The sequence below is a fragment of the Acipenser ruthenus genome, chromosome 35, assembly GCF_902713425.1.
Source record: "Acipenser ruthenus chromosome 35, fAciRut3.2 maternal haplotype, whole genome shotgun sequence".
Taxonomy (NCBI): Eukaryota; Metazoa; Chordata; class Actinopteri; order Acipenseriformes; family Acipenseridae; genus Acipenser; species Acipenser ruthenus.
The window spans coordinates 12,349,862-12,377,808 of record NC_081223.1 but is presented as its reverse complement, the minus strand read 5'-3'; the positions used below and the strand labels follow the sequence as shown (position 1 = coordinate 12,377,808).

The 27,947-nt window shown below is 48.2% G+C and overlaps 3 protein-coding genes across 5 annotated transcripts; all 3 read right to left on the bottom strand.

Annotated features, from left to right (window-relative positions):
- Positions 1 to 177: 177 nt before the first annotated feature.
- On the bottom strand, positions 178 to 15,396 carry LOC117965066 (U4/U6 small nuclear ribonucleoprotein Prp3-like). The gene is made up of 16 exons (XM_059007513.1): positions 15,236 to 15,396; positions 13,434 to 13,580; positions 12,896 to 13,026; positions 11,639 to 11,815; positions 10,427 to 10,513; positions 9,796 to 10,025; positions 8,952 to 9,258; positions 8,400 to 8,566; positions 7,634 to 7,716; positions 6,893 to 7,036; positions 6,318 to 6,417; positions 5,761 to 5,874; positions 3,682 to 3,800; positions 1,904 to 1,984; positions 1,196 to 1,257; positions 178 to 619 (listed from the first exon to the last, which is right to left on the bottom strand). Exons 2-16 carry the CDS (start codon positions 13,576 to 13,578, stop codon positions 470 to 472), a joined length of 2,097 nt encoding a protein of 698 aa, XP_058863496.1. The 5' UTR covers positions 13,579 to 13,580; positions 15,236 to 15,396; the 3' UTR covers positions 178 to 469.
- Positions 15,397 to 17,831: 2,435 nt separating this feature from the next.
- Positions 17,832 to 22,945, bottom strand: LOC131705280 (circadian-associated transcriptional repressor-like). 3 transcript variants are annotated; one of them, XM_059007664.1, is made up of 6 exons: positions 22,607 to 22,945; positions 21,097 to 21,577; positions 20,914 to 20,989; positions 19,755 to 19,833; positions 19,018 to 19,159; positions 17,832 to 18,550 (listed from the first exon to the last, which is right to left on the bottom strand). In XM_059007664.1, the coding sequence occupies exons 2-6, from the start codon at positions 21,547 to 21,549 to the stop codon at positions 18,014 to 18,016; spliced, it is 1,287 nt and encodes a 428-aa protein (XP_058863647.1). In that variant the 5' UTR covers positions 21,550 to 21,577; positions 22,607 to 22,945; the 3' UTR covers positions 17,832 to 18,013. The 3 variants fall into 3 exon arrangements, with proteins under 3 accessions (XP_058863647.1, XP_058863646.1, XP_058863648.1); XM_059007663.1 differs by having other exon boundaries at positions 22,662 to 22,944; XM_059007665.1 differs by having other exon boundaries at positions 17,832 to 18,547; positions 22,662 to 22,944.
- Positions 22,946 to 24,004: 1,059 nt separating this feature from the next.
- Positions 24,005 to 27,640, bottom strand: LOC131705349 (small ribosomal subunit protein bS21m-like). Its single transcript, XM_059007765.1, has 2 exons — positions 27,498 to 27,640; positions 24,005 to 24,811 (listed from the first exon to the last, which is right to left on the bottom strand). The coding sequence occupies exons 1-2, from the start codon at positions 27,578 to 27,580 to the stop codon at positions 24,631 to 24,633; spliced, it is 264 nt and encodes an 87-aa protein (XP_058863748.1). The 5' UTR covers positions 27,581 to 27,640; the 3' UTR covers positions 24,005 to 24,630.
- Positions 27,641 to 27,947: the final 307 nt, after the last annotated feature.

Here is a 27,947-nt window from a genome sequence, read left to right as displayed (position 1 = left end):
TTTACACAGCATCTTGAATATAATACATATACCTGGACCAGTTTAAAATCATGTTTTAAAGTGTGTGTGTGTGTGTTTCTTTAAAAAAAAACAATACATGTAAAGAACAGATTTTGTTTAGTTGTCAGATAACGATATTAAAACCAAAAACAAGAAGATTCCTTTAAATGAAGATAGTTTTTGTTTTGTTTTTAATTGCTCTGCATCGTGCATTTTTACTAATATCTCAAACGGGTAGTTAAAATAAAAAATTAAAAAAAAAAAATTCTCATGACCGGGAATATGAACATCCTGCAGCGAGTGAACCGAAGAACCTAGAACTTTATGACTGAGGGGAAAAAAAAAAAAAAAAAAAAAACAAACACGATGTGAACACTTTTCCATTTGCAGAGTTTTTGGGTTGTGTTTATTTTTCCTGCCCTGGTTTTCCGAGCTGTCCGAGCCTCTGTCTGTCTGCCCTGCTCCCTCCTCAGTCCTCTGTGGACTCCAGGACCGACTCGCTCAGCGCCAGGTCCCAGTAGTGTTCAGTGCCGTGCTTTTTGAAATGTTCCCGGGCCATGTTCTCAGTCGGGCACTGTTTGAATTTAATATCCCCGAAGCTTCTGTCCTTCGCGGTGCCCTGGAATACAAACAGACAAAACTTAACAACAAAACAGGAAGCGAAGACGCATTTCAAACCGAGCTCTCCGCAGAAATCAGGGTGAGGGTCTCTGGTGTGGATCGGGGGGCTGATTCACCGTTCAGAGTGAAGTAAGAAACAGCTGCTTGGGTTTGTGTGGATCGCTGATCTCCACAGAGTGTCAGAAAAGCAGCATGAAATCATCACAAACCCAAGCAGCTGTTTCTTAATTCACTCTGAACGGTTAATCAGCCCCGATCCACACCAGAGACCCTCGCCCTGACTGTCAGCTCCTGACTTCTGTGCAGAGCTGCAGAGATTCCTGGTTTCACTAGGAGTTTAATAATAAGACACACCTGAGCTTGTTACTTACACACACACACACACATAACCCAGCTGGTGTTTAATACAAGCTGGAATGACGGTGACCCTCTCCTGTGAACAAATTGAACTCTGGTTTCTCGCAGCGCCGGTATCGCTGGCGATGGTTTTGCAGGCTCGCTCCCCTGTGTGCAGCAGAGAGAGGATTCTATAAAATCAGGGATCAGGAGAGCGGGGTGGGGGTGGGGAACTTACCTCCCACACGAGGCAGCACTTGTTAGTCTTCTTGGCAGCTTCATCGTCCGAACCGTCAGGGTCTGTCACAGAAACGGCAGAGTTACTATTATTATTAGTAAGGAAGCCACTTAGAGACTAGAGGGGGTGAACTCTGCGTCATCAACAACTGCTGCTGCTGCAGAGTCACTTCCAATAGGAGCTCGTTTGTTTTACGTCTCGTCCGAAGGACGGAGCACAAGGAGGTGAAGTGACTTGCTCAGGGTCTCACACACACACAGGGAGTCAGTGGCTGAGCCGGGATTTGAACCTCCTGGTATAAAGACCCCTTTTCTCTAACCGCTGGACCCCCAAGCTTCAGAGTCAGGAGGAGGTAAAGGGTTCGGGTCTAAGTTAAGAAGTTAGGAAGGTCGTTTGCACTGTATAACCAGGGACGGGAATCAGACTCCCGCTCCAGCAGTGTGATCCAGTCCTGGTTTCACTGTGAGTTAAATAAATCAGACACACCTGAGCTTGTTAGCTAGACACACTGGGGCTGATCAAGCTGGTAGCAATGAAACCTGGACTGGGTGACACTGCTGTGCAATAGGAGTCTGATTCCCAGCCCTGGTAGAACTGTGTGTGTGTGTGTGTGTGTGTGTGTGTGTGCGTGTGCGCGTGTGTGTGCGTGTGCGTGTGTGCGTACAGTAAAGGGACAGATGAAGTCGAGAGAGAATTCAGAATTCTTACCGCCACGCTTGGAGTTTCTCTGTTCGTCCCATTTAATCCTGTGAAGCATCAACCGCTTAAACTTCTTCTGTGCTTTGGGACCTCGAGGAAGACAAACACACAGGCAAGGGAGAGGCATTCAGTACACACCCTCTTACTGTGACATTAGAGCAGGGTGAGAGACTCACACTTGCCCTGCTGCTGCTGCTGCTGCTGCTGCGCCCAGTCCTGGGGTTCAGAGCTCCCCTCAATGAAGTCTATTATTATTAATATTGAAATGATCAGGATCCAGGAGTTTGAGCAGGGTTAGAAACTCACACTAGCCCTGCTGCTGCTGCTGCTGCTGCACCCAGTCCTGGGGTTCAGAGCTCCCCTCAATGAAGTCTATTATTATAAATATTGAAGTGATCAGGAGCCAGGAGTTTGAGCAGGGTTAGAAACTCACACTAGCCCTGCTGCTGCTGCACCCAGTCCTGGGGTTCAGAGCTCCCCTCAATGAAGTCTAGTATTATAAATATTGAAATGATCAGGAGCCAGGAGTTTGAGCAGGGTTAGAAACTCACACTAGCCCTGCTGCTGCTGCTGCACCCAGTCCTGGGGTTCAGAGCTCCCCTCAATGAAGTCTAGTATTATAAATATTGAAATGATCAGGAGCCAGGAGTTTGAGCAGGGTTACAAACTCACACTAGCCCTGCTGCTGCTGCTGCACCCAGTCCTGGGGTTCAGAGCTCCCCTCAATGAAGTCTAGTATTATAAATATTGAAATGATCAGGAGCCAGGAGTTTGAGCAGGGTTACAAACTCACACTCGCCCTGCTGCTGCTGCTGCACCCAGTCCTGGGGTTCAGAGCTCCCCTCAATGAAGTCTAGTATTATAAATATTGAAGTGATCAGGAGCCAGGAGTTTGAGCAGGGTTACAAACTCACACTAGCCCTGCTGCTGCTGCTGCTGCACCCAGTCCTGGGGTTCAGAGCTCCCCTCAATGAAGTCTAGTATTATAAATATTGAAATGATCAGGAGCCAGGAGTTTGAGCAGGGTTACAAACTCACACTAGCCCTGCTGCTGCTGCTGCACCCAGTCCTGGGGTTCAGAGCTCCCCTCAATGAAGTCTAGTATTATTAATATTGAAATGATCAGGATCCAGGAGTTTGAGCAGGGTTAGAAACTCACACTCGCCCTGCTGCTGCTGCTGCTGCTGCTGCACCCAGTCCTGGAGTTCAGAGCTCCCCTCAATGAAGTCTAGTATTATTATTATTATTAATATTGAAATGATCAGGAGCCAGGAGTTTGAGCAGGGTTAGAAACTCACACTAGCCCTGCTGCTGCTTCACCCAGTCCTGGGGTTCAGAGCTCCCCTCAATGAAGTCTAGTATTATAAATATTGAAATGATCAGGAGCCAGGAGTTTGAGCAAGGTTAGAAACTCACACTCGCCCTACTGCTGCTGCTGCTGCTGCACCCAGTCCTGGAGTTCAGAGCTCCCCTCAATGAAGTCTAGTATTATTATTATTATTAATATTGAAATGATCAGGAGCCAGGAGTTTGAGCAGGGTTACAAACTCACACTAGCCCTGCTGCTGCTTCACCCAGTCCTGGGGTTCAGAGCTCCCCTCAATGAAGTCTAGTATTATTATTATTATTAATATTGAAATGATCAGGAGCCAGGAGTTTGAGCAGGGTTACAAACTCACACTAGCCCTGCTGCTGCTGCTGCTGCTGCTGCTCCAGTCCTGGGGTTCAGCGGTGTGAGTTTGTCCCCCTGTGTTTGCTAGCCTGGTACAGGACGAGGAGTTTCTTACCTCCCTCGACCACGACGACGTTCACATCCCTGCGCAGAACCACGGTGCCGGTCAGGTACAGCTGCCCAGCATTGGCTTCCACCTTAAACTTCTTAGCAGGATCGCTTAAGTTTCTGATTCTGCAAAATATTTAGATATTTAGACAGATCAGGGATGGGAATCAGACTCCCGCTGCACAGCAGTGTGATCCAGTCCTGGTTTCACTGTGAGTTTAATAATCAGACACACCTGCGCTTGTTGCCTAGACACACTGCGGCTGATTTTTCGTTAAGTATATAGGTGGAAAACTATACAAAGCGCTGGGTGTGTAATTCAATACGTTAACAAGGGAACATTATTCAGCAGCTTTCATTGGACTCTATGAAGCTGAGGGAGTTCATTCTATATAGAGGGGGTGGAATTCAATATGTTAACAAGGGAACATTATTCAGCAGCTTTCATTGGACTCTATGAAGCTGAGGGAGTTCATTCTATATAGAGGGGGTGGAATTCAATATGTTAACAAGGGAACATTATTCAGCAGCTTTCATTGGACTCTATGAAGCTGAGGGAGTTCATTCTATATAGAGGGTGTGGAATTCAATATGTTAACAAGGGAACATTATTCAGCAGCTTTCATTGGACTCTATGAAGCTGAGGGAGTTCATTCTATATAGAGGGGGTGGAATTCAATATGTTAACAAGGGAACATTATTCAGCAGCTTTCATTGGACTCTATGAAGCTGAGGGAGTTCATTCTATATAGAGGGGGTGGAATTCAATATGTTAACAAGGGAACATTATTCAGCAGCTTTCACTGGACTCTATGAAGCTGAGGGAGTTCATTCTATATAGAGGGGGTGGAATTCAATATGTTAACAAGGGAACATTATTCAGCAGCTTTCATTGGACTCTATGAAGCTGAGGGAGTTCATTCTATATAGAGGGGGTGGAATTCAATATGTTAACAAGGGAACATTATTCAGCAGCTTTCACTGGACTCTATGAAGCTGAGGGAGTTCATTCTATATAGAGGGGGTGGAATTCAATATGTTAACAAGGGAACATTATTCAGCAGCTTTCATTGGACTCTATGAAGCTGAGGGAGTTCATTCTATATAGAGGGGGTGGAATTCAATATGTTAACAAGGGAACATTATTCAGCAGCTTTCACTGGACTCTATGAAGCTGAGGGAGTTCATTCTATATAGAGGGGGTGGAATTCAGTATGTTAACAAGGGAACATTATTCAGCAGCTTTCATTGGACTCTATGAAGCTGAGGGAGTTCATTCTATATAGAGGGGGTGGAATTCAATATGTTAACAAGGGAACATTATTCAGCAGCTTTCATTGGACTCTGAAGCTGAGGGAGTTCATTCTATATAGAGGGGGTGCAATTCAATATGTTAACAAGGGAACATTATTCAGCAGCTTTCATTGGACTCTATGAAGCTGAGGGAGTTCATTCTATATAGAGGGGGTGGAATTCAATATGTTAACAAGGGAACATTATTCAGCAGCTTTCATTGGACTCTATGAAGCTGAGGGAGTTCATTCTATATAGAGGGGGTGGAATTCAATATGTTAACAAGGGAACATTATTCAGCAGCTTTCATTGGACTCTGAAGCTGAGGGAGTTCATTCTATATAGAGGGGGTGCAATTCAATATGTTAACAAGGGAACATTATTCAGCAGCTTTCATTGGACTCTATGAAGCTGAGGGAGTTCATTCTATATAGAGGGGGTGGAATTCAATATGTTAACAAGGGAACATTATTCAGCAGCTTTCATTGGACTCTATGAAGCTGAGGGAGTTCATTCTATATAGAGGGGGTGGAATTCAATATGTTAACAGGGGCACATTGCTCAGCAGGGTTCACTGGCCTCTCTGAAGCAGAGGGAGCTGCTGCTCCAGTCGGTCAGGCTGCTCACCTGTACACTGCTATGTGCACCCCGTGGCTCAGGTCCTCTCTGAAGCAGAGGGAGCTGCTGCTCCAGTCTGTCAGGCTGCTCACCTGTACACTGCTATGTGCACCCCGTGGCTCAGGTCCTCTCTGAAGCAGAGGGAGCTGCTGCTCCAGTCGGTCAGGCTGCTCACCTGTACACTGCTATGTGCACCCCGTGGCTCAGGTCCTCCTTCAGTTTCTTCGCTTTCTTCTCTTTCCGTTGCTCTGTCGTCAGTTTGCGAGCTGCATTCGCCTCTTCGTGAGCTCTGAGGGGCGGGGAGTGCGACGAAAAAATAAATACAAGTATTACACCTTAGAGCTGGGAAGAACATGAGTTTGTCAGTTTGAATACTTCAAACCAGGGATGGGAATCAGACTCCTGTTGCACAGCAGTGTCACCCAGTCCAGGTTTCACTGCTACCAGCTTGATCAGCCCCAGTGTGTCTAGGTAACAAGCTCAGGTGTGTCTTATTATTAAACTCCTAGTGAAACCAGGACTGGATCACACTGCTGTGCAGCGGGAGTCTGATTCACACCCCTGATCGATCGATCAATCTATCTCTCTATCTCTCTATCATATACTGTAGCTGTCTTCTCTATAAAATCAGCTATAAACATCCTTCAATCATCCTATGCTGGATTGCCATTATTCTTACACTTCACAAATAAATGAAACACTAAATAAACACACACACGCTAGAGCACTCACTTCTGCCTCTTTGCCATCTGTGCTCGGACGTGCGCCTCCACTTTAGTGGGGTCCTGGACAGCCTCTGTTCCCAGCACTCGCATCAGATTGGAGATCCGCACTGCGGGAGAGGGGGGGGGGGCAGGACGGGGGTCAAAGTCAATTCACAAGAGAAGGATGCGATGGTGGGATTGCGTTGAACCCGCCTGTCTGCCCTACACACTCTGTTTCAATACGCAATAGAGGGAGCCGGTTCAGTATTCAGAGCTTGTTTTAAAGGATGGCTCTTTTGCACTGGTAAGTGTTTGATGAGTCTCGGACACATTTACAAAATGAGGTGTTGCTATCGATCTATCTATCTATCTATCTATCTATCTCAATGTATTATTATTACTATTTATTTCTTAGCAGACGCCCTTATCCAGGGCGACTTACAATTGTTACAAGATATCACATTATACATTATTTCACATTATACAGATAGCACATTATTTTTACATACAATTCCCCATTTATACAGTTGGGTTTTAACTGGAGCAATCTAGGTAAAGTGCGGGGTGCAGACGGACAGTCTTTGTGGATGGGGTGGGGGGTACCTTTGGGCTCCGGGGGGGGCATCAGTCCCAGCCTCACTTTCTCCTGCAGCTCCTTCTGCCCCTCGCGCCTCGTCTGCCTCCTCAGCTTCTTCTGCTCCTTCTTGGTGAGGAAGACGCCCAGCGTCACCGGCGCGTCCGAGTTCACTGCGGGGGGGGGGGGGGGGGGGGGGCTTAGAGAAGGGCAGCATTTCTGCATTCCCACCCCCCCACTTCCCATGCTTTCCACCCCCCCGCATGGATCATGTTTATAAATATGCTTTACCAGACCTCTCTGTGCTTTACAATGCTTCCCTATGCTTTACCATACCTCTCTGTGCTTTACAATGCTTCCCTATGCTTTACCAGACCTCTCTGTGCTTTACAATGCTTCCCTATGCTTTACCAGACCTCTCTGTGCTTTACAATGCTTCCCTATGCTTTACCAGACCTCTCTGTGCTTTACAATGCTTCCCTATGCTTTACCAGACCTCTCTGTGCTTTACAATGCTTCCCTATGCTTTACCAGACCTCTCTGTGCTTTACAATGCTCCCCTATGCTTTGCCAGACCTCTCTGTGCTTTACAATGCTTCCCTATGCTTTACCAGACCTCTCTGTGCTTTACAATGCTTCCCTATGCTTTACCAGACCTCTCTGTGCTTTACAATGCTTCCCCACACCTCTCTGTTTCACAATGTTTCCACTGTGAGTATCACACCTCCAGCTCCACACACAGGTGAGGACAGGTGTGCAGCCCTGCTTACCTGGAGGGCTCATCTGCGCTGGATGCTCCACCAGGTTGGTTATTCCAAAGAGTTCGTTTTCATTAGACAGGTTCTCAAGTTTTCTGGGGGTCAGAGAAAGAAACTGCGGATTAGTTAGAAAACTAGGGGTACCCCAGTGACCAAATCTGCTCGTTAACTTCTCTGTCACTCAGAGCAGAGATGGGACGTAAGACTCCTGTTGCACAGTCCAGGTTTTATTTAATACCAGCTGGATTAGCCCCAGTGTGTCTAGGAAATAAGCTCTGATTACTGAGAACTGATAGTGAAAACCAGGAAAGGATCAAACTGCTGTGCAACGGGAGTCTTATTCCCATCCCTGGACTGCAATACTAAGAGAGGGTAAGAGAGTTCATTTTGTGTTGGAGAGAGATCCTGTTTGTTTAAAATCTATCTCTATAATAGACAGACAGACAGCTACAGACACAGATAAAGAGCGAGGACTTGCAAGGTGAAGAAAATAATTTCTACTACCAGTGAGAGAGTCAGATAGAGAGAGAGAGAGAGAGAGAGAGCGGAGAGAGACGGGAGAGAGAGAGAGGGAGAGAGAGAGAGAGAGAGAGAGAGAGAGGGGGGGAGAGAGAGAGAGAGAGAGAGAGCGGAGAGAGAGGGGAGAGAGCGAGAGAGAGAGAGAGAGAGAGAGGGGAGAGAGAGGGGAGAGAGAGCGAGAGAGAGAGAGCGAGAGAGAGAGCGAGAGACAGAGAGTGAGAGAGAGTCAGACAGACAGGGATATCTCCAGAGCACTCACGGCTCCATGCCGGCTGGGAAGATGTACGAGTCCCACCACTCCAGCTCCGGCACCTCCCCCTCCGTCAGCTCCTTCTTGGGGGTGATGAGAGCCAGCCTGGTGGAGGCCTGGATCCCAGTCTTCTTGGCAGCCTGAGCGATCTCCGTCTGCAGCTTCTCCAGCTGGGCCTGGGGAGGGGAGGGGGGGGGCAAGAAATAATAAGGAGGCTTGGCGGTCCAGCGGCTAGAGAAAGGGGGCTCGATACCAGGAGGTTGAGCTGGGATTTGAACAACTGCTGCTGCTGCAGTCACTTCCAATAGGAGCTCGTTTGTTTCACGTCTCATCCGAAGGACGGAGCACAAGGAGGTGAAGTGACTTGCTCAGGGTCACACACACACGCACGCACACACACACAGGGAGTCAGTGGCTGCTGCAGAGTCTCTTCCAACAGGAGCTCGTTTGTCTCATCCGAAGGACGGCTCCTGATAGAACCAGTTTTGGCAACGTTTCTTTAAATCGATATCCTGTAATAAAGTTCAGAACCCCTAAACTGGTCGCCCCCCCCTCCCTCACCTTGGTGCGGATGCGCTGCGCGATCTTCTCGAAGCGCCCCTTCTCGTTGAACTTGAACCCGCGGCGGGCTCTCTGCGCGGGGAGGGCTGGCACGCGTGGGTCGAAGTAGGCGGTGGACTCCAGCTCCTCCGAGGGGCGCTCCCGCAGCTGCAGCTTGAACTGCTCCCGCTTCACGGCGCGGATGTTGGCCTTCAGAGTGGGCATGCGGTGCGTGAGCTCAATCTCCTTCCCACTGGCATCCACCGTGCGCCCCAGCTCATCCAGGATGAGGGGAGAGGGCTTCGTCACGTCCCGGGACTCCACCCTCCTGAGGGGCCGGGGGGGGAGGGAGAGAGGGAAGGAGAGAGGGAGGGGGGAAGAGAGGGAGAAGGGGAGGGAGGGAGGGGGAAGAGAGGGAGAAGGGGGAAGGAAGAGAGGGAGAGGGGAGAGAGGGAGAGGGAGAGGGAGGGAGGGGGAGAGATAGAGGGAGGGAGGGAGGGAGGGAGAGGGGGGAGAGAGACACAGGGGGGAGAGGGGAGGGAGGGAGGGAGGGAGGGAGAGGGGGAGAGAGATTGTTTTTATATTTTTTATCACTTATCCTCATCATCTTCTTCTGTACCTGTGCATTGCAGACAGTCTTGCCAAAAAAAAAAAAAAAATGAAATAATGGTACCAATAAATGCATGGGTATATATCAAATTACACACACGCACACATTCTGTGTAATATTTAAAACAATTAAGAACAAAACATTTTTGCCGAACTGTAATTGCACTGTATGGATGAAGAGTCCTCAAACAGCATCAGTGGTGTGCTTGTGTGTCTGAGTGTGTGCGTGTGCGCGTGTGTGTGTCTCTGTACTCACGGCAGCGCGATGCCCATGGCATGGAGGTTGGCCAGTGCCACCAGGTTGGTGGTGCCGGTGGCCAGGCTTCCCAGAATGCCCGGCTTCATGGCGAGCTGTGATTGGATGCGCGCCTGCAGCTCTGCCGCCTTCTTGGCCTTCTCGATGGCGTCGTTCATGAAGGTGGCGGCCTGAGAGGGAGCGATGGACTGCCCCCTAGTGGGGGCCTCCGGCTGAACAGCAGAGACCCTCTGCACAGAGAGAGAGAGAGAGAGAGAGAGAGAGAGAGAGAGAGAGAGAGGGAGGGAGACAGAAACAGAGGGAGGAGGGAGAGAGAGACAGAGAGAGAAACAGAGGAAGAGGAGAGAGAAGAGAGAGAGACACAAAGTTAGGCATTTTAGCTGACGAATGTCTGAAGCATCCTAAATACTTTTGTATTGATGTTGTACTTTGACCAAAATCACAGTAAAATGTCACTCAGGTTCACAATGTGAATAACTGATACAAAAAAAAACAAATCAACGATATCAGGACGTAAGGCCTTGTAGTGTGAATCGCCGGGATGATTTTTTTTCTTGTATGAATTATTCAGGTTAGTGTTCTGTTGTTACGCACACACGCACGCTCTGCGTGTGCTTGAGATTCTCCTCACCGGAGCCGCTGGGACGGGAGCCACGAAGCTCAGCTGCTTCTTGCGTTCCTCGATCTGTCGCGTGGCGGCTTCCATCATCTGCTTGATCTGAAGAGAGACCCGAGAGAAACCATCAGTGCAATATGAATAACAACAACAGACTTCATTGAGGGGAGCTCTGAAGCCCAGGACTGGGTGCAGCAGCAGCAGCAGCAGCAGCAGGGCTAGTGTGAGTTTGTAACCCTGCTCAAACTCCTGGCTCCTGATCATTTCAATATTAATAATACTAGACTTCATTGAGGGGAGCTCTGAACCCCAGGACTGGGTGCAGCAGCAGCAGCAGCAGCAGGGCGAGTGTGAGTTTCTAACCCTGCTCAAACTCCTGGTTCCTGATCATTTCAATAATATTAATAATAATAATAATAATACTAGACTTCATTGAGGGGAGCTCTGAGCCCCAGGACTGGGTGCAGCAGCAGCAGCAGCAGCAGGGCGAGTGTGAGTTTCTAACCCTGCTCAAACTCCTGGCTCCTGATCATTTCAATAATATTAATAATAATAATAATACTAGACTTCATTGAGGGGAGCTCTGAACCCCAGGACTGGGTGCAGCAGCAGCAGCAGCAGCAGGGCGAGTGTGAGTTTCTAACCCTGCTCAAACTCCTGGTTCCTGATCATTTCAATAATATTAATAATAATAATAATACTAGACTTCATTGAGGGGAGCTCTGAGCCCCAGGACTGGGTGCAGCAGCAGCAGCAGCAGCAGGGCGAGTGTGAGTTTCTAACCCTGCTCAAACTCCTGGCTCCTGATCATTTCAATAATATTAATAATAATAATAATACTAGACTTCATTGAGGGGAGCTCTGAACCCCAGGACTGGGTGCAGCAGCAGCAGCAGCAGCAGGGCTAGTGTGAGTTTCTAACCCTGCTCAAACTCCTGGTTCCTGATCATTTCAATAATATTAATAATAATAATAATACTAGACTTCATTGAGGGGAGCTCTGAGCCCCAGGACTGGGTGCAGCAGCAGCAGCAGCAGCAGGGCTAGTGTGAGTTTCTAACCCTGCTCAAACTCCTGGCTCCTGATCATTTCAATATTAATAATAATAATAATACTAGACTTCATTGAGGGGAGCTCTGAACCCCAGGACTGGGTGCAGGGCTGGTGTGTGAGTTTCTAACCCCGAGACTCAAGGTAACAGGTAACTCTCCCTGCAGCGGGACGTACCTGCATTTTGGTGAGCATGCCCGGGCTCTCCGTGGGGGGCGCTGGCAGGACCTCGGGCTCCTCCACCTCCTCGAAGCGGGGCACCCTCTTCTTCTTCACCGGACCGCCCCCGCCCCCGCCCCCGCCCCCGCCCCCCACGGCCTCACGGGTAATCTCAGGGTCATCCCCAAACACCTCCTGGAGAAACAGGGGAGAGACAACGCTGTTACCAGACAAACACACCCCGTGATTTCAATTACAAACAGGGGTGCGTTTCATGTGTGCTGGCTGGCTGGCTGCACTGCGTTTTATTCCAGGGAATGGTAATTATAAAAACGTGTATAACTGAGGTCTCAAATCTTCAAGCCTCTAATATCACTTCTGCAGGGATGGAGTTAAGAGACTCTACTGCACAGCAATGCTCCTTCCATGCTAATATAAACTAGAGCTGTAATCACAGGTACAAACACAGAAGCACGCCAGGAGAACTTTATTTATTAAAATAAAATGGGGGGGGAAGGGGGCGTCAAAAGTGGTCAAATACGATAACAGTGGCTCCTCGTGAAACACAAAACCTGGCAATGCGATTGATTAAGCTTGGAAAAGGCGTGCAATTAATCCACAAAAATCGATCGATCATTATTAATAATAATAATAATAATAATAATAATAATAATAATAATAATAATAATAATAATAATATCTGGTGTATATAATTACAAACCACAACTACACTGCAACCGCAATTCAATATAGAATCACCCCGCTACAGTTCCACTGCAATTCGACACAGAATCACACCGCTACAGTTCCACTGCAATTCAACACAGAATCACACAGCTACAGTTCCACTGCAATTCGACACAGAATCACACCGCTACAGTTCCACTGCAATTCAACACAGAATCACACAGCTACAGTTCCACTGCAATTCAACACAGAATCACACCGCTACAGTTCCACTGCAATTCAACACAGAATCACACAGCTACAGTTCCACTGCAATTCGACACAGAATCACACAGCTACAGTTCCACTGCAATTCAACACAGAATCACCCCGCTACAGTTCCACTGCAATTCAACACAGAATCACACCGCTACAGTTCCACTGCAATTCGACACAGAATCACACAGCTACAGTTCCACTGCAATTCAACACAGAATCACACAGCTACAGTTCCACTGCAATTCAACACAGAATCACACAGCTGCAGTTCCACTGCAATTCAACACAGAGCCGCACGTTTTGGAAGTGAACCCCGACCCGGCCCGGTACCTTCAGGTCTCTCTTGCGGTGTTTCTCGCTGCTGGACTTGGAGTGACGGGAGCTCCTCCCCTCCTCCACCGCCTCAAACAGCTTGTCCACAAACCTGGAGGTGGACTCGTCCAGGAACGGCTTCAGCTGGTCTACGGGGAGCGAGGGGGGAGAAAGCAGATTGAAAACACTTCGCTTTCTGTTTTTACTCATAAGAACATAAGAAAGTTTCCAACCGAGAGGAGGCTCCATTCAGCCCATCTGGCTCGTTTGGTTGTTAGTAGCTTATTGATCCCAGAATCTCATCAAGCAGCTTCTTGAAGGATCCCAGGGTGTCAGCTTCAACAACATTACTGGGGAGTTGGTTCCAGACCCTCACAATTCTCTGTGTAAAAAAGTGCCTCCTATTTTCTGTTCTGAATGCCCCTTTATCTAATCTCCATGTGTGACCCCTGGTCCTTGTTTCTTTTTTCAGGTTGAAAAAGCCCGCTGGGTGGACACTGTCATGGTTTGTGTTTGTTTAAATCTGTGGCTGGTGCTCGCTGCGGCGGTCACTCACCGCTGGTCTTGCGCTTGTCCAGCCCCTTGCCCACGCAGTGCAGGGCGGCCGTGACCACGGTGGGCTCAGAGAAGCCGAGGACTCGCTTCACCGTCTTCTCAACCCAGGGCTTGAGCTCGTCCAGCTCCCTCTTTGAGAGAGACATCGCTGCAGGGGGAAGGGGAGCAGCACAGACACCGTCAGCACAGACACACACGAGAGAGAGACATCGCTGCAGGGGGAAGGGGAGCAGCACAGACACCGTCAGCACAGACACACACGAGAGAGAGACATCGCTGCAGGGGGAAGGGGAGCAGCACAGACACACACGAGAGAGAGACATCGCTGCAGGGGGAAGGGGAGCAGCACAGACACCGTTAGCACAGACACACACGAGAGAGAGACATCGCTGCAGGGGGAAGGGGAGCAGCACAGACACACACGAGAGAGAGACATCGCTGCAGGGGGAAGGGGAGCAGCACAGACACACACGAGAGAGAGACATCGCTGCAGGGGGAAGGGGAGCAGCACAGACACACACGAGAGAGAGACATCGCTGCAGGGGGAAGGGGAGCAGCACAGACACACACGAGAGAGAGACATCGCTGCAGGGGGAAGGGGAGCAGCACAGACACACACGAGAGAGAGACATCGCTGCAGGGGGAAGGGGAGCAGCACAGACACACACGAGAGAGAGACATCGCTGCAGGGGGAAGGGGAGCAGCACAGACACACACGAGAGAGAGACATCGCTGCAGGGGGAAGGGGAGCAGCACAGACACCATCAGCACAGACACACATGAGAGAGACATCGCTGCAGGGGGAAGGGGAGCAGCACAGACACACACGAGAGAGAGACATCGCTGCAGGGGGAAGGGGAGCAGCACAGACACTGTCATCAACACAGACACAGTCAGCACAGACAGTCATCAATACAGACACAGTCAACACAGATGCACACAGTCCATACAGACACTGTTATTCACACTTAACTGCTACGGTTCAGGACTGGGAATCAGACTCCTATCGCACAGCAGTGTCACCCAGTCCAGGTTTCACTGCTACCAGCTTGATCAGCCCCAGTGTGTCTAGGTAACAAGCTCAGGTGTGTCTGATTATTAAACTCCCAGTGAAACCAGGACTGGATCACACTGCTGTGCAGCGGGAGTCTGATTCCCGTCCCTGCATTTTATATATAGCTCAGAGTCAAAATAGTGAAAAAAAGCAGATAACTTTTAAACACCTTCATTGTTATTTAAAAACAACAACAACATAATAATAATAATAATAATAATAATAATAATAATAATAATAAATCACTGCCCACGTAATCAGGCGGTAAATAACTCGACTAAAAGGAGAGGAGCGAAGCAGAGAATAAACATCTGCGTTTAACCTGATATTTAACGTCTCTGCTCCCATCCACACAGGTTACGACGTTTACTCGTAATTATGAATGATGTTGTTATCAGCCGGCAGAATAAAAACACAGCTTGCTTGTGTTGCGATTTTATTTATTTATGTATTTGTTTATTATTAAATCAAAGAGAAAATGTATTTTGTAACGAGTCACTTTCCGAACGTGTTCAGTTTAGATTTCCAAAGACATCGTCATAACAAAATAACAGAAAGCAGTGTTTTATATAAAGCGTTGTGTTCTGCTGGGTTTCTCTGTAATTGTCTGTTATTAATAAACAGGACTCGCTTGACGGTGCGGGACAGACCCGGGTGAGGCCCGGGGCAGCGTGTTCACACAAAACCGCTCGCCGACCCCAGGGCGCTTATCCTCGGCTACAAACTAACGCCCCCGTCCCTTTCCTTACCTCGTACCGACCCGAACGGGCTTGCTTTGCGGTCCGAAATCGCAGCTGGTCCGGTACCGAAAGACGAACTTCCGAGAGCTTTTAATAAAAACACAAAAACAAACGTCCGCTCAACGCACCGCCGGAAACGGAACTGCGAGCGACGAGGTTACAGCCGAAGCGTTTCTCAAGACGCGGGAACCGCCCGCCCCCTGTCACATGATGAGGGTGGGAAGCGAGGTCGAGGTTCCCTGGTCATGTGACGGGGGAGGGTGTTGGTTTTTTTTTTCAGGTGAATTGAACAGTTAGCCAGGAGGGGGCGGCAGGTATCCACGCACGGCGCTCCACGGTGAGGTAATTTCACGAAACAGCTCTAAGTATCCAGTTGGCAGATATTTATACAAAAAAGAGCTTCTGCCCAAATTGTCCTGAAATATCTATCTATCTATCTATCTATCTATCTATCTATCTATCTATCTATCTATCTATCTATCTATCTATCTATCTATTAGGGCAGCAGTGTGGAGTAGTGGTCAGGGCTCTGGACTCTTGACCGGAGGGTTGTGGGTTCAATCCCAGGTGGGGGACACTGCTGCTGTACCCTTGAGCAAGGTACTTTACCTAGATTGCTCCAGTAAAAACCCAACTGTATAAATGGGTAATTATATGTAAAAATAATGTGATATCTTGTAACAATTGTAAGTCGCCCTGGATAAGGGCGTCTGCTAAGAAATAAATAATAATAATAATAATAATAATAATAATAATAATAATAATAATAATAATCTATTAGCTCAAAGAGCCAGCTGCCCAACGTTTCGATATGTTGTACATATCTTTCTCATATGGAGGCTGTGTGGTCCCAGTGGTTAAAGAAAAGGGCTTGTAACCAGGAGGTCCCGGGTTCATTGTGTGACCCTGAGCAAGTCACTTCACCTCCTTGTGCTCTGTCTTTCGGGTGAGACGTAGCTGTAAGTGACTCTGCAGCTGATGCATAGTTCACACACCCTAGTCTTTGTAAGTCGCCTTGGATAAAGGCGTCTGCTAAATAAACACATAATACTAACAATAATGGTCAATCATATTAATAAATAAGGCACATCAGGGTTCACTGTGGTAAATGCATCGAAGGAAACACACCTCACACACACACGCATTCAGTTTGAATTGAATTTCTGTCTCTGTCTCTCTCTCACACACGCTCGCGGTTCTCTATAGGCGGTACTGTTTACTTCTCTGTGTGTCTCGTTCTCGCTAGCTTGCATTAACTCCCCCCCCCCCCCCCCCCTCGGGTCGGACCCCCTGCTGTGCTCATTCACTTCAATTACATCAGAGCTCACGAGACCGGGGGGGGGGGGGGGGGGTGTTCATGTTCTGCCATCAGGGACGGAAGATCCTCACGCACACACACATATAAACACGGGCACGCACTCGCACGCACGCTTCATTGCTTCTGCAGAATCAGGTCTCAGTTCTTAAAAGGCTCGCCGCTGCATTCGCTGCATCTCTGAGCACGATCACTGCATCAGCGGCTCCACGGCTTGTCTAAGAGCATCAATCTGCATGGCTTCCCCTCCAGCGGCTATGAGGGGAGAGGGGCCACACTGCAGCGCTGCCTGTGAACAGCGATGTATGGATGGATCTGTGTGTGTGTGTGTGTAGCACACACACTCATACGCACAATACTGGCACACTTTTATATAGTTCCTTGAAATGATTATTAATTAAATGATGAATCTCTAGAAACATTTCAAAACCAATACAATAATTAAAATCGAAAGCAGGCAAGTTTATTATTATTTTTTTATTTTTATTAAAGAAAATAAAAAAGAAAGCATTTGAAACGGATCTTTCCCAGAGCTCGGATCACGGGGCAGCAGTGTGGAGTAGTGGTTAGGGGCTCTGGACTCTTGACTGGAGGGTCGTGGGTTCAATCCCAGGTGGGGGACACTGCTGCTGTACCCTTGATCAAGGTACTTTACCTAGATTGCTCCAGTAAAAACCCAACTGTATAAATGGGTAATTGTATGTAAAATAATGTGATATCTTGTAACAATTGTAAGTCGCCCTGGATAAGGGCGTCTGCTAAGAAATAAATAATAATAATAATAATAATAATAATAATAATAATCAGACACACCTGAGCTTGTTGCCTTGACACACTGGGGGGCTGATCAAGCTGGTAGCAGTGAAACCTGGACTGGATCACACTGCTGTGCAATAGGAGTCTGATTCCCATCCTTCTAAGTTAAGTGCAACAACCAACCACGTCAAATTACAAACGCACTGCAAAACCACTGCAATACTAAAGCCATCGATATAAAAAGAGATGTGTAAAAAACATCCATACAGCCACGAAATACAAAGACATTGTGACCAGTAAGGAGACTCCTATTCCACAGCAGTGTGATCCAGTCCAGGTTTTACTGCTACCAGCTTGATCAGCCCCAGTGTGTCTAGCTAACAAGCTCAGGTGTGTCTGATTATTAAACTCCCAGTGAAACCAGGACTGGATCACACTGCTGTGCAGCGGGAGTCTGATTCCCATCCTTACATTTTATATATTTAAAAAAGAGATGAAAATAATTCATTCAAAATTTTTGCGGAGTCCCCCCCCCCCCCCCACCCCGGACGACATACTAAGAAATAAATAAATCTCTCGGCTTGGGTTGACAAGCAGTCTGCCAACGCATCCTTCCCAAATAATAATAATAATAATAATAATAATAATAATAATAATAATAATAATAAAACAATGCAGCAATAAAATTAAAAAATAAAAACCGTGCTTTGAAATGGTCAGGAAGTCACCTGGCTCTGACAGCCGCGTCCCCTCCAGCCCTGCCTGCCTCTCAGCAGAGGAGTCCCGACAGCGAGAGACCGCGGCGGTGCGGGTGGGGGAGGAGCCAGTAACGCCGGCAACGAAACGCAACCCCCCTGACATTCCGCCAGCGTTCTAGAACCCCCGGCGCCCGTGACCGGCACACTCCGGCACCTGATTGGGCCGCAGCCCTGCAGGAGGCGGGGCGAGGGCGTGGTCGAGGAGATTGAGCTGTCCTGAGTGGCCGGGCTGAATGAGGGGTTGTGGGGGGCCCGCAGGGCTGCGGGGCCGATGTTGGGGTGCAGGGGGGCGCAGATGGGGCTCGCGTGGATCCAGGTCAGGCTGGGTTCGGACGTGCGGCAGGGGGGGTTCTCGTGGTAGCCTCTCCCTGGTCTGGAGCTCTCTTCCTGGGCTGTCGGGACTGAGATCCCTGGGTGTTGCCGAGAGCTGGAAGTGTGGAGGGGAGCAGAGGCTGCGAGTGTCTCCGCAGAGACTCTGTCTGGACTGCAGCTCTGCTGAGAGAGAGAGAGAGAGAGAGAGAGAGAGAGAGAGAGAGAGAGGAGAGAGGAGAGGGAGAGGAGAGAGAGAGGGAGAGAGGAGAGAGAGGAGAGGGAGGAGAGAGGGAGAGAAAGGGAGGGAGGGAGAGAGAGAGGGAGGGAGAGAGGAGAGGGAGGGAGGGAGAGAGGAGAGGGAGGGAGAGGGAGAGAGAGGTAAATTAAAAGTCATAAAACAAACATCCAACAACTTGAAAAGGATTTCAGGGATGGGAATCAGACTCCCGCTGCACAGCAGTGTGATCCAGTCCTGGTTTCACTAGGAGTTTAATAATCAGACACACCTGAGCTTGTTACCTAGACACACTGGGGCTGATCAAGCTGGTAGCAGTAAAACCTGGACTGGGTGACACTGCTGTGCAATAGGAGTCTGATTCCCATCCCTGAAATTTTCATAGAATTTTCTAAATGACGGCTGAGAAAGTTACCTCGGCTGGGGTGTGGGGGGCCCCCTGTCCCTCGGGGGTCCTGCCTGGTTTGGGGGTGTCGGGGGTTGAAGTCGGGGTGATGTGGGGGAACCACAGCTTCAGCATCATCTCCACCTGGAGCAGCGTGCTCAGATAGCGCCCCCTACAGGAGATCAAATGGCATTACACACTGTCACACACAAGCCCTGCTGCACCCAGTCCTGTTTATCAATATGCTTTACCATCCCTCTGTGCTTTACAATGCTTCCCTATGCTTTACCAGACCTCTCTGTGCTTTGCAATGCTTCCCTATGCTTTCCCATGCCTCTCTGTGCTTTACAATGCTTCCCTATGCTTTACCAGACCTCTCTGTGCTTTACAATGCTTCCCTATGCTTTACCAGACCTCTCTGTGCTTTACAATGCTTCCCTATGCTTTACCAGACCTCTCTGTGCTTTACAATGCTTCCCTATGCTTTACCAGACCTCTCTGTGCTTTACAATGCTTCCCTATGCTTTACCAGACCTCTCTGTGCTTTACAATGCTTCCCTATGCTTTACCAGACCGCTCTGTGCTTTACAATGCTTCCCTATGCTTTACCAGACCTCTCTGTGCTTTACAATGCTTCCCTATGCTTTACCAGACCTCTCTGTGCTTTACAATGCTTCCCTATGCTTTACCATCCCTCTCTGTGCTTTACAACGCTTGCCCATGTCTCTGTGCTACACTGTTGTATCGCAGCATCTCCAGCTACGTACCCCACGGCAGGTTTCTGAATCACCCCCACGATCCTCTGGATGCGGTCCATCGCCACACTCTGCTGGAAGCTGCTCAGACCTGCGGGACGAGCACAGACCCGACGAGTCAGGGAACCAGTATGAAACCAGTTCACTATCCGCCCGCGTAACCGAGTTTATAAAACGAATGCATCGCCATTAAAAAAAAAAGCATAACGGAAACGAACGCGTGAGCGAGGCGTCTGAAGAGGAAACACAGGGGACGCGTCTGGCATTTTTCCAGCTAATTCAAAAATGAAATTAAAAAAACAAAATCTCTCTCTCTCTGTGTCTGAAAAAAAAAAAAAAAAAGCCCCAGACACAGACACACACAGAGTCTTCTTTAATCTCCAGCAATCAGACAAGAGAATAAACTAATCTGGAGGATTCGCCCCCCCCCCACAATCCCTTTCAGCCAAACAGACAAACACCCCCCCCCCACTCCCCTCTCCCTCCCCCCGACAGCCCCCCACCCCCCTCTCCCTCCCCCCAACAGCCCCCAGCCCCCCCCCCAAGGCTAGAGGACATCATTACTTTTTACAATCAACTGACCCCCCCCTCCCCCACACATACAGACAGAGCCCCCCCCCCACACACAGACAGACAGAGCCCCTCCCCCACACACACACACAGACAGAGCCCCCCCACACACACACAGACAGAGCCCCCCCACACACACACACAGACAGAGCCCCTCCCCCACACATACAGACAGACAGAGCCCCCCGTCCACACCCACACATACAGACAGACAGAGCCCCCCCACTTGCACACACACACAGAAAGAGCCCCCCCTCACACACACAGAAAGAGCCCCCCCTCACACACACACACACACACAGAGCCCCCCCACTTGCACACACACACAGACAGACAGAGCACCCCCCCTCACACACACACACAGACAGAGCCCCCCCTCACACACACACAGAAAGAGCCCCCCCTCACACACACACAATGCCTTCCAAGCCTTGTCACGCACACCAGCTCACTACCACAACACCAATCTCTGCAGGCACCGAATTAAACACACCAGCGACAGCCCCGACGAGGCTGCGGATTATTATCCCCCCCACTATTTTAAATGTTTAGGGGTTTTAAGGGGGGCCGACGCTGCAGCTTGAACCCAAACGCGGCTCACCTCTGTGGTAGCGTCCTCTCTTCAGCCCGTTCAGGAGCTGCAGTAAGGGCTTGAGGAATGCCTGAAGCTCCCGGCACTGAGAGAGAGTGAGAGAGAGGAGACGGAGAGACAGTCAGTATTATTATTATTATTATTATTATTATTATTATTATTAGGAATGGGTCGATTTTCTAGGTAACCCACCTTCTCAGTAAACACAAGGTCGCCTTCCGCCCTGGCCGGCCTTCCGGAGTCGTCATGACGACCAGGCCCCGCCCTTCGACCTTCCTCGGAGCTCCGTGGCCTTTTCAGACCAGGGCTTGTGGTAAGGATGACCGGGGGGGAGGAGGAGAGTCTGGCACCTGCAGTCACCCTCCCGGAGCTACCCTGCCCCGTTCTGGCTGCCGGTTTGAGGGGGGAGTAGCCCCTGTTCCTCCTCCACGCGGCCTCCGAAAGTCTCAAGCTGTTTGGGGACTGCGGCCTGGGCCTCGCGGCGACGCTCTCCCCCGGGGAGGAGGGTGGCATCGGGGGCCGGCCTCCTCCGTGGGCGTCTCCCTCGCTGTCGGACAGGAAGACGTCTAAATCCTCGTCGCCCGCCTCTCCCTCGCTGTACAGGAAGCTGTCGGTCGAGCAGAGCGAGCCTCGCGATGACATCATAGCGGCAAAATGAGACACGTGTCCTCGTCTGAGGAGGAGGGGGAGAGGGAGAGAACGAAATTAAAAAACGGACCGGTGTCTGTGTTTTTATATATTCCTCTTCGGTCATGACATTTTTCCCATTTACATTTAAAAAATTTGAAGCATTGTAAAGCACAGAGAGGTCTGGTAAAGCATAGGGAAGCATTGTAAAGCACAGAGAGGTCTGGTAAAGCATAGGGAAGCATTGTAAACCACAGAGAGGTCTGGTAAAGCATAGGGATGCATTGTAAAGCACAGAGAGGGGGGAGGAGGTATACAATAGTGCTGCTTTGACTATGTGAATCACACTGTGTTTACTGTTGCTTCATCTCGGTGTGACCGACTCGATAAGATTCGTCCCCTATATAGAACTAACCGCATCGGACACAACTTCAGCGAAGCACGGCCGTGTTAAAATTAGCGACACAGCTTAAGAAGCCTCGCCCGGTAATTCAAAATCCTTTACAGTGTGTACACGCCTTCCTGCATCAGTGTGATCTACTATACAGCAGTAATACACAATAACACACACACAGACACACACACACACACAAAGACAGACAGACACAGAGAGAGACACACACACATACACAGAGACAAAGACAGAGACAGACACATACACAGACAGACACAGACACAGAGAGAGAGAGACACACATACACAGAGACAGACAAAGACAGAGACACACGCACACAAACACACACACACATACACACACACACACACACTCTCTCTCTCACACACACACACACACACACACACACAGACACACACAGACAGACACACACACACACACACACACACAGACACACACACACACACACACAGACACACACACACACACACACACAGACACACACACACACACACAGACACACACACACAGACACACACACACTCTCTCTCTCACACACACACAGACACACACAGACAGACACACACAGACACACACACGCACACAGACACACACACTCTCTCTCTCTCACACACACACACAGACACACACACACAGACACACGCCACGACGTGCACTCACCCCGCTGCTAGCTCCACAGCCTCGGTAAATGTGCGCTCTTGTTTGAAATCCTTACCTCGAGTCCCAGGCAGCGCGCTGATCTGCAGTGACAGTGCGCCGCGTACACAACACACGCCCTGGCCGGCTTTCCTTCAGATCAGACCCCGTTTATTCAAACCTGCTTTCTGCTTTTTGTTTTTTCAGCCGTGCGTGCAGCCTGCCTGAGAGTTCAAACCGATCTGCTGTACAATACGAATCGCTCGCCTTGCCTTTCCTTGCCTTTCCCTGCCTCCCTCTCCTCCTCCCTCTCCTTGCACGGCAGCTCGCCTCATTGACACAGCACTGGAAAACACGTGCGGCGAAAAATAAATAAATTCATTAAAAATAACCCACGTGTGTTCACGTGTGCCGGACACCCGTCCCTCCTGATAGGCTGGAATCTTTGACAGCAGACCAATGGCGCGCTTCCAGGACTGCGGTTGGCTGCGTCTGGCGGGTTCAGTGGGTTTATAACGAGGTCCCATTCCAGCGCCTGGATCTACAATTACTATGAGGTTAGCAATAGCGCTGTATCGCATCGCACAGCGTAGCACTGGACAGCATAGTAAAGCATAGGATAGGACAGCAAAGCATTATTATTATTATTATTATTATTATTTATTTATGAGCAGACGCCCTTATCCAGGGCGACTTACAATTCTTACAAGATATCACATTATTTTTACATACAATTGCCCATTTATACAGTTGGGTTTTTACTGGAGCAATCTAGGTAAAGTACCTTGCTCAAGGGTACAGCAGCAGTGTCCCCCACCTGGGATTGAACCCACGACCCTCCGGTCAAGAGTCCAGAGCCCTAACCACTACTCCACACTGCTGCCATTATATATATATATAGAATTGTGGTTTGTCACACTTGTACTTTGCTTGAACAAAAGTTATTGTATTTCTTGCTCTTAATGTATTACTTGTATTGTAACACTTGAAATGTATTTGCTTACGATTGTAAGTCACCCTGGATAAGGGCGTCTGCTAAGAAATAAATAATATATATATATTTATTCCAATATTATTATTTTTTCATTGTTCTATTTTTGATCTTGTTGTTTTTTTTCTAATTTTTGTTTGTACTACAGGTTGTATGGGAGTGTTTTTCATGCGGTGGTTTCGTTGTGAATGTATTTATTGATTTGATTTTATTTTTGGTTCGGGGTGTGAAGCGCTTTGGGATCCTTGCTGCTGAAATGTGAATTGTATTTATTGGATTGTGAAGCTTCCCTCTGATCTATTACAGAAAACAAACCGACACAAACATGTTACAGACGCACGAATAAATTCAAAACAGACAAACAAACAAACACGTCCATCCAAATCAATTCTAATAATAATAATAATGAGGATGACAACAACAACAACAACAACAGCAATAGTTTTTATTGAGATGAGAAGATCACAGAATGTAATCTTTAAAGACACACACAGCGACTGCACAGCCAGCGTCTGATCATCTGAGACCAGGAACTCCTTCAGGGGGTCTGGATGGAGGGACGGAGGTTTATCTAACAGGGTGAATAATTAAACGATTCAGAACAGGGTTTGGAACAAAGACCACAGAGTGGAAAGAGTCTCGTTAGCACCCCTGCAATTAAACTCACAGTCAAAACCAGGAGTGGACAAACTGTGAAGCAACGGGAGTCTCGTTACCAACTCTGCAATTAAACTCACAGTCAAAACCAGGAGTGGATCAAACTGCCAAGCAACGGGAGTCTCGTTACCAACCCTGCAATTAAACTCACAGTCAAAACCAGGAGTGGATCAAACTGTGAAGCAACGGGAGTCTCGTTACCAACCCTGCAATTAAACTCACAGTCAAAACCAGGAGTGGATCAAACTGTGAAGCAACGGGAGTCTTAATTCCATCCCAGTTCTTTTGAAGAATCCCCGGTCTAAACAAACCCAGGTTTGGTGAGCCGTGCTGTAGGGGGCGCTCTCCCAGTGTTTGTGGAAGGTTCCGCTGTGCTTGTTATACGGGGGGGGGGGGGGGTCTAGCAGCCGGCCCAGGGGTCCTGCCTGTTCCTCCTCATGAGGAAGGAGATCTTCTCCCCCATCTGCATGCTGTAGATCCGTCGGCACGCCTCGTAGTTCTCCCGTTGCCGTCGGCGACACGGCTTCTCGTAGTAGCGCCTCCGCTTGGCCTCGTCGACGATGCCGTCGGTCGTCAGGATCCTGACAGGAAACGAGAAACGAGAAACGAGCGCGTCACTGACAGCTGTCCCCCCGCCCCCACCACACAGACACACTCCTACACACAGGACTGCCTCAAACTGCAATGGGGGTCCTGGTATTAATAATATAGACCCCCCCCCCCCCCCCATTGAGACTGTGCTTGTAGATCTCTGGATCCTCCCCTCCTGCTCTGCGCTGGACTCTCCTGACCTCAGCACCACGTTGCTGGATCCTCAGCTGATGCGCTATCCTTGCACTATTGCACTGCTAACATGTCACTGTAGATATAACTTGCTGTGATCCGAACTGGCTGCATCCTAGTTCATATTGTATTCTAGTAGTGTTATTATTATACATAGCATCCTAGTTCATATTGTATTCTAGTAGTGTTATTATTATACATAGCATCCTAGTTCAGATTGTATTCTAGTAGTGTTATTATTATACACAGCATCCTAGTTCATATTGTATTCTAGTAGTGTTATTATTTGCACTTGCTGTAAACTACACTGTATTTAAATATGAAGCTTGCATTGTAACCCTGTGCTGCCCTGTGACACCTGTGCGAGTCACCTGGGTTAAAGGCATCTGCCAAATGCATCAATAATAATAATAATAATAATAATAATAATAATAATAATATTTTCTCAGGTAGCGGATTTGTACTTTGTAACACAATCTCTGAAGAAGCAGCTATTTATATGTGAAGTTCGAATCGTGTTTGTTTTTTCGTTGGACGGTTAATAAGCCACTTGAACTAAGCCTTCTGCTGGCAGATAAGCAGCCACGCTGATCCGCAGCAAAACATCATGAGACTCCATCGGGCTTCAGCCAGAAAAACAGACACATGCTCCCTGCTCAGAGCTGATTGGCCGCCTGTCACAGAGGAGGCGCGGGGGGAGGGGTGAGAGGAGGGGCCCCGCTGCCGATTGGTCTTCGTGGCGGGTGCGGGGCGTGGTTTAGAACGCGGTGGGCGGGTCCTGGTCGCTTCATTCATGTCTTCGATTATCTACTCATGCAAGGACATGTGCTCTCGCCTCTTAAAGAGACAGCGTCACGTTGCGAGAGGCGTGCATTGTGTTTTATTTTAACACATGAAGTACCACATAAACTAAATAAAATAAAACTGATACGTTAACTTTGGCGGTCAAACACAATTCGGGTCAGTTATCATCGTAAACGACACAGTTAAAGATAACTTTTTAAATGCAACACAGGTAGAGGATACGACCGTTACAAATGCTCCAAATTTGCTTCGTGGGTTACATTTCCATCAAGGATAAGTATTATTATTATTATTATTATTATTATTATTATTAAATGCGAGTTTTGGCATTTCTCCCGAGTTGTTAGTGTCTGTAATCTCATCAGCATAAATATCTAATTGCCTAATTATTTCCAAGGAATGAAAAAACAGGAATTGACAGTCAAAACCAACCATGATAATTATATTATCAATCAATCAATCTTTATTTTATATAGCGCCTTTCATAGTGGACCACCATCACAACGCGCCTTACAAGATGCAGCAACAACAAGAACATCCATAATACTTTAAATACAGAGAAATGCACCATACATGATATACAGTAAAATATAATATTAATAATAATAATACTGTAAGCACGCAGCTTCATACACTGGGGGTGTGTTAGTTTAATTATATCGCTGCACGATCACGTTAGTCACCGTGCGCCGCCTTCTCTTCCAGTGTAACTTCATGCGATTTATCAGCTTGTGGATTTGACTCATGAATAGAATCGCATCATCTCTTTGGAAACGGCTCCACCTGGCGGTCACTTCTGAGAATTACAGCAGGAGGCGAATGTGTGTTTTAAAAAAAAAAAAAATTTAAACCAGATTTGTGTTTCGGATTTATTATTGATTGGATGATAAACTGCACCGGGGCGGGACAAGCGGTCTGTACGGGTCGTGTCTTTGATTGTAATCAAATACAGTGTCTGCACAAAGAGACTCAACTTCCCAACGTTTCGGGGTGTTTAACACGGCTTTGTCAAGGGAAAGCGTGTTTGAAAACTAACAGCTGAGGTAGTTATTTATACTAGGCTTAGCTGCCATGGTAACCACACAGCCGCACACAGGACATGCCTATCCCCTCCAAAGCGTCCTGAGGGCATCAGATGATTCCTAACGGCTAGGATTAGGGTTGGGGTTGGGGTTGGGGTTGGGGTTGGGGTTGGGATCGGGATCGGGATCGGGGTGGCTTGATTTCGTGGAGTTGCCTGGAAGATAAAGACGGGAGTAAACGGCACATGCCCTCCAATCACCGGACGCTGTCGGTTCGCTCTCTAGCGGATATTCCTTTACGCCGCTAAACACGTTATTTATTTGTCTTTAAATCCAATGTCTTTGTGACGTCATTCACTCGATCGCTAATGACGTAACAATCTGCTGTTCCTTTCCTGGTGACGTTTCAGACAAAATCCCTTCCTCAGCTGCGCATAAAGAACAGTACAAACTGTGCAGTACACCCGTTCTTCACAAATACATTTATAATGTATCTATATATATATATATATTACATTGCAAAACCTATTTCAAGTATTTGCACACAGCGTCAGAGAAAGGACCATTGCACACATGGATACATACAATGCCTCATCACAGAGTACTGTGTATATATATATATATATATTCATGTATGTGTGTAACTCCCGGCTCCTACCTGTTCAGTGTTTTATAAGCCGTGTCCACGTTCCCATTTTGGACCATCACTGTCCGAGCCACGAACTTCAGGTGGTTCGCCATTTAGCTAACGTGCAGCAGTAATAAGCGCTCCGGCGGCGGCGGCACACGAATCAGAATTAACAAAGGTTCCGGGAAAGATTCTTTTTTTTTAAAGACTGTAGTGTGTTATTTAAGTCGCTAGGGGGAGACAGAGCGCTTTTTATTTGTCTTTATTTTTTTTTCTTAGGCGCGCGTTTGTTTTGTTGTGCTTTTCATGGTAAGGTCGGTGTTTTGAAATCGCGTGTATCAGTCAAAGACCTCCCTCACAGGCCTGTGTTAACTGCACTTTTTAATGTCAAGTTCATTCATTAAATAGGCTCTTCATAATCATACACAGCGCTGTTTTTTGTATTCAGCCGATGAAGGACTTGTAGTCCGAAACGTCCTG

Excerpts from the sequence above, each read along its gene's own strand:
- LOC117965066 (XM_059007513.1), bottom strand. The coding sequence starts at position 13,578 with ATGTCTCTCTCAAAGAGGGAGCTGGACGAGCTCAAGCCCTGGGTTGAG. Across the intron at positions 10,514-11,638 it reads GCATGCTCACCAAAATGCAG|ATCAAGCAGATGATGGAAGC; the intron begins GTACGTCCCGCT and ends GTCTCTCTTCAG. Across the intron at positions 7,717-8,399 it reads TTCCCAGCCGGCATGGAGCC|AAAACTTGAGAACCTGTCTA; the intron begins GTGAGTGCTCTG and ends TCTGACCCCCAG.
- LOC131705280 (XM_059007664.1), bottom strand. The coding sequence starts at position 21,549 with ATGATGTCATCGCGAGGCTCGCTCTGCTCGACCGACAGCTTCCTGTAC. Across the intron at positions 19,834-20,913 it reads GAGAGGACGCTACCACAGAG|GTCTGAGCAGCTTCCAGCAG; the intron begins GTGAGCCGCGTT and ends CTCGTCCCGCAG. Across the intron at positions 18,551-19,017 it reads CCCCCCACACCCCAGCCGAG|CAGAGCTGCAGTCCAGACAG; the intron begins GTAACTTTCTCA and ends TCTCTCTCTCAG.
- LOC131705349 (XM_059007765.1), bottom strand. The coding sequence starts at position 27,580 with ATGGCGAACCACCTGAAGTTCGTGGCTCGGACAGTGATGGTCCAAAAT. Across the intron at positions 24,812-27,497 it reads GCTTATAAAACACTGAACAG|GATCCTGACGACCGACGGCA; the intron begins GTAGGAGCCGGG and ends GTTTCCTGTCAG.